This window comes from Chiloscyllium punctatum, chromosome 5, assembly GCF_047496795.1.
Source record: "Chiloscyllium punctatum isolate Juve2018m chromosome 5, sChiPun1.3, whole genome shotgun sequence".
Classification (NCBI taxonomy): domain Eukaryota; kingdom Metazoa; phylum Chordata; class Chondrichthyes; order Orectolobiformes; family Hemiscylliidae; genus Chiloscyllium; species Chiloscyllium punctatum.
The window spans coordinates 110645881-110662872 of record NC_092743.1 but is presented as its reverse complement, the minus strand read 5'-3'; the positions used below and the strand labels follow the sequence as shown (position 1 = coordinate 110662872).

The window sequence follows — 16992 nt, the reverse complement described above, 5'->3', positions numbered from 1 at the left end:
TACATAAATATTGTGTACTCATTAAACTCGGTGTGTGTGTGTGACTACCTTGTAAATAGTAGACACCACACCCCTCTTGCAAGAGCGTAATAAACAATACTACTGCTTCAGATCTTGTCGTGGACTGAAATTATTGAAGTGAGTGAGCTTCGTTTCTCACAGACAGCAAGTTCTTCCTCCTGAAGGACATTTGTGAAACCCCTGGCCACTTGCTTGGTAACCTTTTGAAATGTCAGTTTTCCAATCATCAGATTTAAGTTAATTTCACAAGCTAACACAGTGGGATTTGAACTCATAGGACTGAATTGTATCAGCCTCTGGTTAGTAGGAACAGAGGTGGATGCACCTGTAAGTTAGTGGGAGGGCCACTTCAGCACAGCATCTTGACTTGATGAGGCATGAAAATAGTGAACAAAGCACCAACAGTAAGAATTCAGCATGAGCTTTCCAACATTAATTGAAAGGAAGATTTGTCTGAGCAACAAGCCATAAACAAGTTTTCTACGGAAGAAAGTAAATGATTAATCTCGACGTTACCTGGTCTGGATATGGAAATTATTTGTCATTCCTGTGTGCTCATAGTCATGAATAGCAGCTGCAAATAGCATGGCGAAGATTTCCAGTTCTGTCATCCAGTGCTACAAAAATCAATCAAATGGAAAACAGATAATGAACTGTTCTTTTGTAGATTCAAGCAAAAGGTTCACCTGCTGATTTAGTGCATCAACCGAGAATCCATGTGCACATTAACAATATTGAACTCTCACAGCACACAACAACCTGGGAAATTGCATTTCAAACATTTTTTTATGCAGGGAGATGTGGGTTCATACATGTAACAGAAATCCAGAATGACTTGCATTCATACAATGCTGCATCAAACTGTCTGCAATGTCTCTGTCTGAATATGCCGTTACAGTGTGTACAACAGCAATGTATATATTTACCATGTGTGCACTAAATTAACGTGTGCTCTATCACTATGAATGAAATACATCAGTGTGTTGAAGGTCTTATGTTCACAGATTTGTTTGACCCCGGTTTTTATATTGCTCCAACATGTCAGGGAAATGAGAAGAGTATTTGAAGAGGAAAGTCTAATGTTAATGCCACAGTTCAACAAGGAGGATTGACAACCCAAGCTCTTGCATGCTTCAGAAACATGAAATGACCTACAACAGACACCCCACAGCACTGCTGAAATATCATCAGTAGTGCCTTCACAAGATCCTTCAAATCCTGGGGCAAGAAAGGCAGGTCAACAGCAGCATCCTGTGCCTGAGAAGGCTGATGCAACATGCCTCAATGACTACCGCCCAGTGGCCCTAACTTCAGTGGTCATGAAGAGCTTCGAAAGGCTGGTCATGGCATTAATCAACTCCAACCTCCCCACTACTCTTGACCCACTCCAATTTGCCTATTGGACCAACAGATCCATGTCAGATCACTCCTCCCCAGGACATCTTGACACCAAGAAAAGCCAATTAAGAATCCTACTCATTGACTACAGTTCAGCCTTCGACACTACTATCCCCTTGAGACTGATTACTAAACTTTGTAATCTCTGACTAAGCCCTGCTCTCTGCAATTGGATCCTCAGTTTCTTGACCCACAGGCACAAACAGTGAAGACTGGGGACAATATTTCATCCTCACTAACACTCAACACTGGAGCCACCCCCGGGGTACATACTCAACCCCCTACTATACTCGCTGTATACTCATGACTGCGTCACCAAATACCAGACTAATGCCATTTACCAGTTCGCTGATGACACCACCATAGTTGGTCGAAACTCAGATAGCAACAAAACAGACTACAGACGGGAGGTGGAAGACCTGGAAAAATGGTGCACTGAGAGCAACCTGGCTGTCAATGTCGGCAAAACCAAGGAACTCATTATTGACATTTGGCAGGATGTTACTCATGCCCCCCTACACACTAACAGCACAGAGGTGGAATGAGTGGAGAGTGTCAAACTCCTGGGAGTGGTCATCAACAACAAGCTTTCTTGGACTCTTCATGTGAACGCATTGGTTACAAAGGCCCAACAACGTCTCTTCTTCTTCAGGCAGCTGAGAAAATTTAGCATGACGGTGAATACCCTTGCCAACTTTTATAGGTGCGCCATTGACAGCATTCTGTCTGGATGTATCACTACCTGGTATGGCAACTGTACCATTCAAGATCGGAGACAGTTACAAAGAGTGGTGAACTCGGCCTGGACATTCACAAAGGCCTGGACAATCAATCTACCAGCCCCGCTGTCAAGGAAAGGCCGCCAGCATTCTCAAAGATCCATTCCACCCTGGCAATGCTTTTCTACAACCTCTACCATCTGGGAGAAGGTAGAGAAGCCTGAACACACACACCAGTCCATTTCAAAACAGTTTCTACCCTAGTATTGTTAGAATACTGAATGGAATCTTAAACTCTTAGCATTCGCCTGTACCTGTGCTTTTGTTTAGCCGCTGTTTACCTATTATTTACTTATCTATGCTATTTAACTCTGTGATCTGCCTGTATTGCTCACAAGACAAAGCTTTTCACTGTGCCTCAGTACACGTAACAATAAATTCAATTCAATTCAATTCATCCTCTCCCAAGACAAAATGCTCAGTATCAAAGTAATAATCACTCAGAACCAGCTCGGCTGGATAGGACACATCGATAGCAAGTCTAACTCCAGACTCTGAAGCATCTTCTCTATTCAGAGCACAGGCATGACAGGAAACTCCTGAGAAGAAACTGAAACTGCTTTAGGGATCTCTTCAAAGCATTCATTTGCAGTGAAACATTTCTGCCAAGTAGAGGGAAACCCTAATTTGTGAAAACCAAAATGGAGTTGGTTATTTGGGAAAGCACTAAAACTTAGAAAAGAGATAGAATAATCAGGATATGAACATAGTTTTAAGAGACAAAATACATCAGTGCGTGATATTAAAGCATGTGTGCTACATCAGTGTGAGCACACTGTCACAGAGTATTTATTACATCAGGGTTTACAACCTTCTGCAGAATGTGTCTTACCTCATGGTGTGAAACTGTTAGTCTGTACTACACTACCGTGTACATATGCGTCTAAGTATTGCTCCAAAATGTACACTACCACAATATGTAAACACTATCGCTGATTGTGTATACATCCGTTTGTGCACACTGTTATGGAGTATGCAATGCATCAGTATGTGTACATCATTGCAGAGTGTCTATTACATTAGGTATGCACATGGTTATGGAGTGTGTATTACAATAATTGTATATACACTGCTATAGAGTGTGTACGACCTCACTGTGAAAAAGTAAAATACAGCAGTGACTAAACTGGTAGTGTGTACTACATCACTGCATATATACTCCCATAGATCATGCAATACATTAGTGCGTATATACTGTTATGGAGCATCTGGTCTTTCATTCCAGATCAACGTTTGGGGACTTCTCTGGAGTGTTCAGATGACAACAGGTTAGTTACCCTTTGGAAGTTTCAACTTCCAGGGCCATTCCCTCATATTCAGTGTTCAGGACTTCTGAAGAGTCCTTACACAAATCATACATTTGATTGTGGGCCATCTAAGGACAAAAGATCTGGACCCAAGGTCCATTAGGTTCTCGTAGCAGGGCTGGGCCTCACTACAGGTTACTGCTGGTCAGAGAATCAGAGCTAAATGTATTGTACATCTGCATGTAGTCGACAGTTCCCTTCTGAGTGATGCATCATTTACAACAACATGATTTATACAAGATCATTGGTTGAGACAAAGGATTTATTTAGCATTCAAAGGAAAGCTGGAAATAATTTATTTCTGGTTAGCACAATCAATCAGGTTAAACTCTACAATGTTCTCTATGAATTCTTATATTTTCCTTCCCACCTCAGTCACCTATTCACTATAAATAATTCTCCCTTAGTTATGGTAGCACATCAAGCATGGAGTTTCGTCAAATATGTATTTTTAAAGGACATCAAATAACCTGTTCACAAAGTGGCTTTTATATAGATTTTCTCGCATTTTGGTCAAGTTACCATTTTAGCTTTTTATATCGTTTAGTCCTTTGCCAACAATTCAGAACAGATTTTCTAAATGAAGTTTTTTAGCCAGTAATTTCACCTGCCAGAGGTTTCGTTCAGGGTAACCAAAATAGATTCGAACAGCATTCATAAATAACAGCATGGTAAAACTCAAGGTCAAAACTTAAGGTTCTTTACGCAGAGCGTTATGAATACATGGATTGCATTGTAAGCGGTGGTGGTAGAAGCAGAGTCATCAGGGACATTTAAGTGACTGCTGGACATGCACATGGATAGCAGTGAATTGAGTGGTGCACAGGTTAAGTTATTTTATTTCACATTAGGAATATTCCTCAGCACAACATCGTGGGCCAAAGGGTCTGTTCTGTGCTGTAAATGTCTATGTTTTATGTATCATATTTACCAAATTTGCTATAAATTGTCCTTTGTAACTGAAGTGGATTCTACTATCCAGTGCTGAACCTAATGTGTTCTGATGTGTTCATATCAGTTGTTTCCTTTGGACTCAATAGCAAAGGACTGATATTGTTGCATATAATGTGAAAAGGCCTGATTGAAATGTGATGTGTTGTGTATGGGGATGTGAATTGCCTGAGACCAATTATTGACAAATGGGAGAAGATAGCGCCTGACAAACCTTAAAAGACTTCCAAATGATTAAAACAAATTATTTAATTCACACATTGAAGAACATTTACATTCTGGAATTGTGAGTGAGGCAAAAGTCATCATTCAAAGTACTTAGGGTGTATTGGTCCTGTAATTAATTCACACAATATGTTACTGATATGAAAATACTGTTATGCCTCACTGATGCAGCACATGGGAAGTCAAGACTGGATATTCCCAGAGTCATCACAAAAGTTAAATATTTTATAAAATTATACAGAATTCCCTCAGTTAATTTAAAGACCGGGTTTCTCATTTCCCCTTCCCCCACCTCACCCCAGTTCAAAACTTCCAGCTCAGCACTATCCCCATGACTTGTCCGGACTTGTCCTACCTGCCTATCTCCTTTTCCACCTTTCCACTCCACCCTCTCCTCTCTGACCTATCACCTTCATCCCCTCCCCCACTCACCCATTGTACTCTATGCTACTTTCTCCCCACCCCCACCCCACGCTTCAGGCTCACTGCCTTTATTCCTGATGAAGGGCTTTTGCCCGAAACGTCAATTTCGAAGTTCCTTGGATGCTGCCTGAACTGCTGTGCTCTTCTGGCACCACTAATCCAGAATGCATAGACCTCTCTAATATACTTAATGAGAATAACTATCTATTCCAAATAATTATATTCTAGCTACAGATTGTGAACAGCTGATACATAACTCTACTAGTTAATGCACAATTCCTCATAAAATCCCTTGCAAAATCTCCCCTAAGACAGACAAGCACAAACAGGGTGTGATGGGAGGAGGCAGTTCAATGTTGAGATGTTCCTTTGGACTTATCAAGTCATGCTGCTTCTTAATTCTCTTTCTACAGGTTCGTTCACTTGTTTGCAGAAGGCACTTGGTGGATGGTTCACATTTAGAGAGTATTTGGCTTTGGGGTTAAGAGCCACAGTTTACAGTAACTGGTGAGGGAAAAATAAATTGGCTTTCTTCAGGCTTAAGATGTTTCTTTTCTCCGGCAGATAAAAGAGAGCTCATGGAGATCCAAATGTTTTTCCTAATCATTCACACTCCTAAGCTGTTCATATACCTGAGAGGCAATCATGCTTTTGTTGGCAGGTAGAATGTCTTGTCACCATTTCAATGCCCTTAAAGTTGGCGAGTCTACTACTGTTTCAGGCAGTGCATTCCACGTCCCTACTGCTCTCTGAGGAAAGAAACTACCTCTGACATCTGTCCTATATCAATTACCCTTCAATTTAAAGCTATGTCCCCTCATGCTGGCCATCACCATCCAAGGAAAAAGACTCTCACTGTCCAACCTATCTAACCCTCTGATTTTTTTATATGTCTCAATTAAGTCACCTCTCAACCTTCTCTCTAATGAAAACAGCCTCAAGTCCCTCAGCCTTTCCTTGTAAGACCTTCTTTCCATACCAGGCGACATCTTAGTAAATCTCCTCTGAACCCTTTCCAAAGCTTCCACATTCTTCTTATAAGGCGGTGACCAGAACTGTACACAATACTTCAAGTGCGGCTGTACCAGAGCTTTGTATAGTTGCAGCATGACCTCAAGATTCCAAAACTGTCATACCTTGGTGCCAGCTTGTCTACACAAGGCTTTCACATCTGCTTGAACAAACAGTTATGTAAACCGTCTTTACAATGAGTAACAGGTTACTTGTTTTAAAGAAGTTGAGGTGCTTTGAGGGCAGTATTTATACTTCATCCGGGGGGTGGGGGGGTGGGGGGGAAACAGTCACAACACAGACACTGGAGTTGGAAAAATTGTGGGACAAATACAGTTTGGGAGAAAAACTAAAGTACAACAGTGAGAACCTCATTCAGCACTATGAGAGATAGAAAAAAAGAGAGAAAACAAAAAGGGAGAAAAAATAAAAGTAGCACAGAGAAAGAAAGGGAGATAGAGGAAGATAAAAAAGTGAGGGAACCAGAGAGCAGAATAAGTTGAAAAAAAAACAAAAATACAGAGAAAGGGAGAAAAGAGAGTAGAGAGAAAAAAGTGGAACAGACTGCCAGAAAAAGCAGATAAAATTTTCACTTCCATCACTTGATGTTAATGGGACAGTAAATATCTTATTGACCGATTGATGCTGACAGAGTGTTTGGTGATATTTTGATAGAAATCTACCCTTGTACAGGTGAAACAGGACTGAAGGTCAGTTGTGACCAAATCAGTGTGCTATACCCCTGTTTTGTTATGTTGATTGGAGCTGACAGTGTGTCATATTCATGTGAACCACGTTTATGATCATTGAAGGAAAAAGAGATCCAATTAAGATAAGCTTCGAGTTTTTGTACTCTTGGTCTTCCATGCCATACTAAATTAATCTGGCCAGTTGCATCATAAGGTGCCTTGCTGTTGACAGCCATTTAAGTCTACCTTTCTTACAGATGAAGCAGTGAAAGACTCCCATCCAGTAATCTGTCTGAATCCTGACCCACCATCACCATGTTAATGAGGTTAGTGGTCAACTGAAACTGCCTCTTCTCCATATATACATGAAATTGGTTAACAAATTTTGCCAGTTGGTTTCCTAAATGTTCAATGAAGCCCAGAAAGACAGAGGGAGAACTACAGAGACAAACAGGGGCTAAGAAGGACAAAGAAAATTAAAGAGGTAAACACTGATACAGGGATAGAAAGAGAAGAGACAGAGAGAGACAAAGATATTTCAACAGACAAACAGAGAGACAGAGAAAAAAAATAAAAGCAAAAATCCAAAATAGATAAAAATAGAGTAACAGAGGAGCAAAAATAGAGGAGGAAGTCACAAACAAGCATTCAATAATCATTTAATTATGTAATTCTGCATAGAGTCATAGAGTCATAGAGATGTATAGCATGGAAGAGACCCTTTGGTCCAATCTGTCCATTCCGACCAGATATCCCAACCCAATCTAGTCCTACCTGCCAGCACCTGGCCCATATCCCTCCAAACCCTTCCTATTCATATACACATCCAAATGCCACTTAAATGTTGCAATTGTACCAGCCTCCACCACATCCTCTGGCAGCTCATTCCATACATGTACCACCCTCTGCGTGAAAAGGTTGCCCCTTAGGTCTCTTTTATATCTTTCCCTCTCACCCAAAACCTATGCCCTCTAGTTCTGGACTCCCCTACCCCAGGGAAAAGACTTTGTCTATTAATCCTATCCATGCCCCTCATAATTTTGTAAACCTCTACAATGTCACCCCTCAGTCTCCGACGCTCCAAGGAAAGCAGCCCCAGCCTGATCAGCCTTTCCCTGTAGCTCAGATCCTCCAACCCTGGCAACATCCTTGTAAATCTTTTCTGAACCCTTTCAAGTTTCACAACATCTTTCCGATAGGAAGGAGACCAGAATTGCACATAATATTCCAACAGTGGCCTAACCAATGTCCTGCACAGCCACAACATGACCTCCCAACTCTTGTACTCAATACTCTGACCAATAAAAGAAAGCATACTGAACGCCTTCTTCACTATCCTATCTACCTGTAACTCCACTTTCAAGGAGCTATGAACCTGCACTCCAAGGTTTCTTTGTTCAGCATCACTCCCTAGGACCTTACCATTAAGTGTATAAATCTTGCTAAGATTTGCTTTCCCAAAATGCAGCACATCGCATTTATCTGAATTAGACTCCATCTGCCACTTCTCAGCCCATTGGCCCATCTGATCCAGATCCTGTTGTAATCTGAGGTCACCCTCTTCGCTGTCCACTACACCTCCAATTTTGGTGTCATCTGCAAACTTACTAACTGTACCTCTTATGCTCACATCCAAATCATTTATGTAACTGACAAAAAGTAGAGGGCCCAGCTCTGATCTTTGTGGCACTCCATTGGTCACAGGCCTCCAGTCTGAAAAACAACCCTCCACCACCACCCTCTGTCTTCGACCTTTGAGCCAGTTCCCTATCCAAATGGCTAGTTGTCCCTGTATTCCAAGAGATCTAACCTTGCTAATCAATCTCCCATGGGGAACCTCGTCGAATGCCTTCCTCAAGTCCATATAGATCACATCAACTGCTCTGGCCTCATCAATCTTCTTTGTTACCTTTTCAAAAAGTTCAATCAAGTTTGTGAAACATGTTTTCCCACGCACAAAGCCATGTTGACTATCCCGAATCAGTCTGTGCCTTTCCAAATACCTGTACATCCTGTTTGATTAACCATTCACTAGAATGTCAGAAGGTTTTCATAGATGTTGGTCTGGATTTTGCAATCAGTGAGGAATGACATATATCCTTCAGTATACTGCCATCTGCCCACAGAATTATCACAGATTTCTCAGTAACAACTTCCAGTGTGACATTGTCCATAGGAAATATTGGCTGTGCAGACACGCAAGCCAACTCAGTCAAGAATTCTCTCAGAGACCAGTAAAGCTTAAACCAGGAAATATAAACCAAGAAGAATAAAGATTTATTTCATTCTAAACCTCTGTACAGAAAGTGAAAGCATGATGATATTCATAAAATCACAGAATCCCTACAGTGCAGATAGAGGCTATTTGGCCTAGTGAGTCTGAGCATCCCTCTGCCCACCCTCCACTCTGCCATTCCCATTACCCTGCCTTTCCTATGGCTAATCTACCCAGCCTACACATCCATGCACACTATGGGCAATTTAGCAAGGCCAATCCAGCTAACCTGCACATCTTTGGACTGTGGGAGAAAGTTCACAGGGAGAATGTGCAAACTTCATACAGAGGAAGAGATGAAGGAGATATTTTAAATAAATGAAAATGCAATACTGCCATGATTATTAAATTTAAATGGAAGAAGATTCCATACTTACAAAGCTCCATTTTCAGGACTAAACAAAATACTTGACAATAATTATGACAAAGTTAACTTCTCAGAAAACGTACTAGTTCTAACTTTTTCTGGGTATGTTTAATAGGTGAGTAACCAGGGGAGTATGAAAACCCACATTTTGTGGGTTAACTGTGGATTTGTACTCTGGATGTTGTTGCCTGATTTACTTCATAAATAAGCACTTATTGAGGACACAGTGTATGGTACAACAGACTCAAAATGCTGGCTAGGCTATAACTTTGTATGTTCTTAATAAGGATTATCTTTGTCCTCTTTAAAGGGACAGAATGCTGTTGATATCTGGCACTCTTTTCCTGTTTGAAAGGGAGAATGTGATCAAAGAATTGTAGAAAAATACAAAATGGAAAGAGGTCGATTCACTCATCTTACCTCTGTTGGCTCTCTGAAAGAACGATACAATTAATCCCATGCCCCACCTCTTTTCCCAAAGCTCTGTATCTATCGCCTTGTCAAGTTTATAGTCAATCCCCTTTTAAACTGTGCCACTTAGTTTGCTTCCAGCATCATGATAGTTATGAAGAACAGTCTTATCAGACTCTAACCTCTTTTATGGTGAGTGGGGAAAGATATAAAAGAGACCTAAATGCAACTTTTTCATGCAGCGGGTGGTACATATATGAAATGAGCTGCCAGAGGAAGTGGTGGAGGTTGGTCCAATTGCAACATTTAAAAAGCATCTGAATGGGTATATGAACAGGAAGGGTTTGGAGGAATATGGGTCAGGTGCTGGCAGGTGGGACTAGATTGGGTTGGGATATCTGGTCAGCATGTACATGTTGGACCGAAGGGTCTGTTTCCGTGCTGTACATCTCTATGACTCTATGACTCTATTTGCATATGTGAATTTCCAGATGGGTCTGTGCCAGTCCTGCTTTTCAATGCGTTCATCCTTCCACTTGCCAAATATGCATCATTTTAATTGTAATTAATCTGTACATAATTTCTACAACAATTCATTTATGTGTGATTTATTGTAGTGTGATAAATTTAATTATAATCATATATATTGTGAACCTTTTTTTCATGTACATTGTGCATCTTTAATGCTCCTGTATAACTCTTTCTTATTCAGAGAAGCTTAGTAATATTTGTGTTAATGATTTGATACGAGTACGGTTTTTAAACTATTTTATTTAATGGCAAGTGGACTTATTATTCCTATCCCAACAACATCTCTCAGTTATCTTAACCACATACTTGGACTGGCTTATTTTATGAATAACTGTAAACACGTCAATGATTCTATTGATAGTTTGTTGAAGATGCAAAAAGAATCATAAATAGAATCGCAGAATGGTGTCAGAATTGGAGGCTGTGAGATAAATGGGAGGGGGGGGTGCTGTGGGGAAGGTAGCTGGGAATGAAATAAGTAGATGACGATGGGGGCGAAGGTGCTAGGTCAGCGAGGAGGGTGGAGCGAACAGATGGGAAGGATGATGGACAGGCCAAGAGGGTGGTGCCAAGTCAGAGGCTTGGGACTGAGATAATGTGGGAAAAGGGGAAATGAGGAAACTGGTGAAACCCACATTAATCCTGTGTGATTGCAGGATCCCAAGGCAGAAGATGAAGTATTCTTCCTCCAGGCGTCGGGTATTTATGGTTTAGCGGTGGAGGAGGCCCAGGACCTGAATGTCCTTGGTGGAGTAGGAGTGGGAGTCAAAGTGTTCAGCCACGGGGCGGTGGGGTTGGATGGTGCAGGTGTTCCAGAGATGTTCGCTGAAACGATCCACAAGTTGGCGTCAGGGGGAGACACAAATCTGAGGCAATATCTATACTTAAATCGGGATGGATTCCATGGGCAGAGCAAGACCCAAACGGCTATCTGGTTGACACACTGCTTTCTTCAATAGGTTATGTCATGCTGTGCCTTTGTCTTCCCTATGACCACAGTATCATCAGTTATACAAATACAACCAGGTACAGTTTCACAATGTCCTATCAGTGTGCTGCTGGAATGGATAGATCTTGGCTTACTTGTAGCCCAAATGGTTATCACTGAAAACAGTACTGTCCAATCTTGGGATTCCTCTGACCAATGGACAGACTGGTATACATCCTTCACAGCCAGCTTTGAAAGTAATTTTCCCCTAGAAAATTTAAGGTATCATTCTTTCAGCATTGTATTTTGTGTTGAGACCTTTCAAGTGAAAGTTCAGGCACCTTGGATTAAGTTGTTCTTACAGTGCTCTGGAACTGCTCCAACCTGGATGGTGGTCAACCTTCTGAACAATTCCCAGTTTGCTATGGGGAAATGACTGGGGAGTAGCTCAATTGGTCTTCTAAAGAGCCATCATAGACAATATGTATCAAATAGCCTGCATGTGGGCTTTAACTATTCTACGATGATATAATTCTATGACATCAGCATGTCAGACGTCTCAGGAAAACCAATATCCAATCAGAGTCAGGGACACAACAAATTTAACAGAATGAAAATTTGGGTGAAGAAGAAAGTAATGACATGAATGAGCTATTCCTTGTATCAAATAATTTCCATTTCATGTTTTTAAAGAGAGTAACTGAGAAAATTGCAGCAATGCTAACTATCGTCTTACAAAGGTCTCTTAATCTAGGAACTGTGCCTTTAGTTTGGAAAATCATGTGCATCACCTTGATGTATAGGCCAGTCAGCTTACCATCTGTTTTCAAGACAATATATGGGTCTAAAATTAAAAATAGAACAACTGATCACCTGGAAATATTTCAGCTAAACAACAAGAACCGGTGATTATTTTGTAGAAGAACAATCTTATGAATGCTTGACAAAACCGATTGAATTTGTCGAGAAGGTGACGAATGTAGTGGACAAGGAATTGTTAACGGATATTATATCTTTGGATTTCCAGAAGGCATTTGATGAAGTCCCTCATAAAAGACTGTTAATTAAATTTGAAGCATATGGAATTGGAGGCAGACTATTGACCTGACTGGGAAATTAGCTGATTTGCAGAAGACAGAAAGTAAGGATAATTGGCAGGTACTCTAATTGGTAGAATGAGACTGTTCTTTTGAGCAATTTTGGCTCATCCAATACTGAGTGTCAGACAAGCTATCTTAGCATTTAGAGATAGTTGATAAAGATGATGATGATCAGATGTAGCTGGATATCACCAGCATACAAATGAAAACAGACACGGGGTTTTCAGATGGTCCTGCTAAGCGGAAGCTGGTGGTTGCGAATAAGGACGGAGTGATGGTCAGAGTCATGAAAGGCAGCATTAGGGAACTGTGTGTGAATGGGAAGTAAAACCACCATTGACAATTCTCTGGCTTCAAGTAGAGAGAAAAGAATGGGGCCAGAAGAGAGCAGTTCCACCCAGCTGGATGATAGTGGAGTGATGTTGGAGGAGGATAGTGTGATCGACCATGTCAAAGGCTGCAGACAGACCGTGAGAATGAGGAAGGATAACCTACTATTATCAACATCATGTAGGATGTTGTTTGTGACTTTGATAAGGCTTGTTTCAGTACCATGGAAGAGAATCAATCATGGAATTCTTGGAAAGATGGGAAATGATTGGGGAACAACATGTATTAAAGGGCTTTGGGGAAGAAAGAAGTTATGGAGGAGCAGTCATCTTCAAGGATATAGAGGTCAATGGTTGGTTTCCTGAAGGGGGGGGGGGGGGGGTAATAACAGCAGAGTTGATGGAGAAAGGCTCAGAACCTGTGGAGGGACTATCACTAATGTGCCAGGAACATGAGAGCCAGGAAGGGAAATTGGTTTGCTGGTCATTCTGTGGGATTAGGATTAAGACAGCAAGAGTCAAGATCAGAGTGGTGCTGGAAAAGCACAGCAGGTCAGGCAGCATCCGAGGAGCAGGAAAATCGATGTTTCAGGCAGGAGCCCTTCATCAAGACAGCAGGAAGGGACAACCTGAGCTCAGAGATGGCAAGAGGGGAGATAGGAGAGAAAGTTAAGAAAGATACAGGCTCGAAGCTATGGCAGAGTGAAGCTGAGAGGAAAGTCGATTGGGTGTGTTAGGGAAGGGAGGGATATCTCAGAGGCAGTTGAATGGATGGTCATGAACATAGACACACAGCAAGATATCTTAAAGATGCCACAAACATACAAAGTGAAGCAAAGGCAAGCCTTTGACCATGGATTAGGCAGCAAATGACATATTCCCTGAACTGTAGCAATTTAAGCAACATTTGAAGCTTACTTCATAGATCACGCCATCAAAGATTCTGACAGCGGACCCCTTAAAACTTTACTAACTACCAGCAAGGAGCTTTGTTGAATAAATATATCTAGTCTTTCTAAGAACAATAAAAATGATCCAGACAAGATCTGGAGAGTACTTGAGGTCCAGCTCAAAGTCTGAATCAACTCCTAGTTTAATAGACTCCAATCAATGTCATATAGACAGAAAACCCAAGAGTACATTAATGACTTTGTCCCATGCTGCAGCAAAGGGCAACAGCAACTGGTTCTAAAGTAGAACTAGCAAAGAGGCTAATTGAGTTAGCAAATGCCGTTACTCTTGAAATATTTCCAGAAAGATCACTTGGGCAAGAAAAAGGATCACACCATTGATGCCTTGTTGGAAGTAGGATGCTCAGAGGCTTTGGGTGCTGTTACAGAGGTCAACAAAATGTACCATACCAGCAATATCTATCATTGATGTAGTCGGTCACACCAACCCAGATCTGTTCACCATTTTCTCATATCGGCAAGGCATCAAAGAATATTGGGCACTCATGTGCATAATTCAATTCAAATGATATCAAGAAGTGGATAGATATTGATATTGCTATTTTTATGGGCCCTCAGAAAATTCCAGTAATTGTACAGAAGAGTTGTACTCCGGAACTCACTGTGCCACTAATCAAGTTGTTCCAGCACAGTTACTGGCATCTACTCTACAATGAGGAAAATTACCAAATATGTTGTAAAAGCAGCACCAGTCCAACCCAGCCAATTATCATCCCATTGGTCTACTTTCAATCAACAGTAAGGAGATAGAAGGGATCATTAACATTGCTATGAAATAGCATTTAGTGGCTCTTGTGGAGCAGTGGTAGTGTCCCTATCCCTGAGACGGACATTGCTAGACTAGTAAATAACTTTGATGTAATTTCAACTGTTTTAAAATATGATTTTGAGCATCTGTTGAGCAGCGAAATCAGCTTTGCTGTGATGTCTCTGCAGATCAGCTATGTTAATCTCAAGAGGTGACTGTGAAAAGTCCTCTGTACACAGATTATTCTTTCAGTTGTGACTGGCATTGATTTTCCATGGCTTGTTTCTGGTAACCTTGTGGTACTTCAAGATGGAAAGAAGAAATGGATGGTCCATATCTTCTGTAATTCAGTAGTGGGTAAGTAGCTGAGTGGATCAGTCGACATAAGGCCTCCATGATACTTGCTAACTATCTCTACAATTTGACCTTCAGATCCTGTCTAAATTTATACAGATACTAATCTGCAGCTACATTCTGCTTCTATTTTCCACATTGGTCATGTATAGATCCCACACACATATTCAAGTATATTTCATAATTAACCATGTCAGCGTAACTAAGTTTATTTAAAATAAAAACAGAAAATGCGTTCAATGCTCCACAGGACTGGCAGTTCCTGCAGAGAGAAACAGTTAATATTTCAGTCATTAATGATGGCTTTAACATGGTTTTAACACTCTTTTCTCTGCACAGATGCTGTGAGACCTGTTGAGTATTTCCTGCACTTTTGTCCTTATTTTATTTGAATGTAAGTCTTTTCATTTCTTAATTTTCTTTCTGTCAATGACAGCAGCATGAAGTTTTGTTACTTCTAATTATAATAATGTCCTTCATCCTAATACCATCTTGGTAAACATTCTTTATATTTTTCTCAGGGTTTTACACCTTTCTTGACTGCCCAACTACCCACAACATTTCAGCTAATAACTAATCAGGTAATTAAAAGTTCTAACAAATTTGTTCCGCTTTTGTAACCTAGATCTATATTTGTAAACAGAAGTAATTAAATTATTGACTTGATTTATCGGCAAGTTCTCTCTGCTTTACAAAACCATTGAAAATAATGCCATTTGGGGTGGCACAGTGGTTCAGTGGTTAGCACTACTGCCTCACAGAGCCATGGACCTAGGTTCGATTCCAGCCATGGGCGACTGCCTGTGTGGAGTCAGCACATTCTCCCCATGTCTGTGTGGTGCTCTGGTTTCCTTCCACAATCCAAAGATGTGCACTTTAGGTGAATTGACCCTGGTAATTTGCCCACAGCATAGGATATTAGTCAGTAGTAAACATAGGGGAATGGGTCAGTGTGGACTTGTTGGGCTGAACGGCCTGTTTCCACATTGTAGGAATTCTAATTCTTACTTGCTGTTTTCCTGTATTAGCCCTTTCAAATCGCATCTTTTTTAGTTTTTCCACATTGAACCCACCAACCATAATCCTGTGCACCCTGCTCATCATCATGAAGGTTACAATTACTCATTATTTTCTACTGTACTTCCAAATATTGAATCATCTGAAATTCTTATAACATTGTTCCTTATACCCAAGATTAAACAATTTATATAAAATAAAAATATGGCTGGCCACTAACCAGACCCTTGAGAAGACGACCTTAAACCCGTTCCCAGTCTGAGAAAATCCACCTGCTGTTCAATGTCATTGTCCCAATATGTATCCACTTTCCCCTCAGTTCCATGGGTTTCCATCTTAACAAACATCCTGCATGGCATTTTGGTACATGCCTTGCCAGATTAGATAAATATCTTAATTATTTCAAATTTCATTATAAAATTGGATAACAACCTGAAAGGGGGATAAAAAACCAGCAGTTAAGGGAAAAAGCAGGGAAGTGGGAGTAATCAGTAGCTCCAAAGAACTAACACTGACGTGCAATATGCTCTTCTGTGTTGCATCAACCCATGACTTCTTGAAGAGTAGCTTGCTGGGAATGAATTAAGTCCTTTTAGACTTAATTTAAGAATGCATAAATGCACTGGGCACAGACAGTGCCACCAAAGGAACAGACAAGAAAAAATGAGGAAGTCTAGACACTTGTGGTTCTGTAGGATTAAAGGGAAGGAGTCTAATGGAAGCTCCATAATATGCAAAAGACTAAGAGCAATTGATATGAATTTGAGACAGTATAGCAGATGGAATTTATAATTAACACTACATCACCCAGCCAGCTGCTGAAAGTTGTATGTTAGTGAAATTTGTACGTTGGTCTATTTAATTAAAGTTAAATGTATTCAATCTGTTTTATGTGGCCACTACTGATTGAGAATACAAACATATGTGCACATATACACATACAAGCATACAGAGTTGTGCACATACACGTACAGTGTTGCTGAAGTGAAACTGTGATTTTGCAACTCTCTCTGTGTATTCCACATATTCTGATGAAGTCGTTGTTTGGTCAGGTGGCATAAGTATTTTCACAATGTGCCACTCAAACAACATAAAGAATTTGAAGTCAGATTCTAAATACTGGTAACAGGAGAAAATGGGCAGCAGGACACTGAACC

The 16992-nt window shown here is 40.7% G+C and overlaps 1 protein-coding gene across 4 annotated transcripts in view; it reads right to left on the bottom strand.

Moving 5' to 3' along the window:
- LOC140477346 (dual specificity calcium/calmodulin-dependent 3',5'-cyclic nucleotide phosphodiesterase 1A-like) overlaps positions 1 to 16992 on the bottom strand; it is a 647210-nt gene that overhangs the window by 125689 nt on the left and 504529 nt on the right. For all 4 annotated transcript variants that reach the window (XM_072571037.1, XM_072571039.1, XM_072571041.1 and 1 more), the window contains exon 9: positions 538 to 638. In XM_072571037.1, coding sequence (XP_072427138.1) covers positions 538 to 638 — 101 coding nt within the window. The remainder of the gene's footprint in view (positions 1 to 537; positions 639 to 16992) is intronic.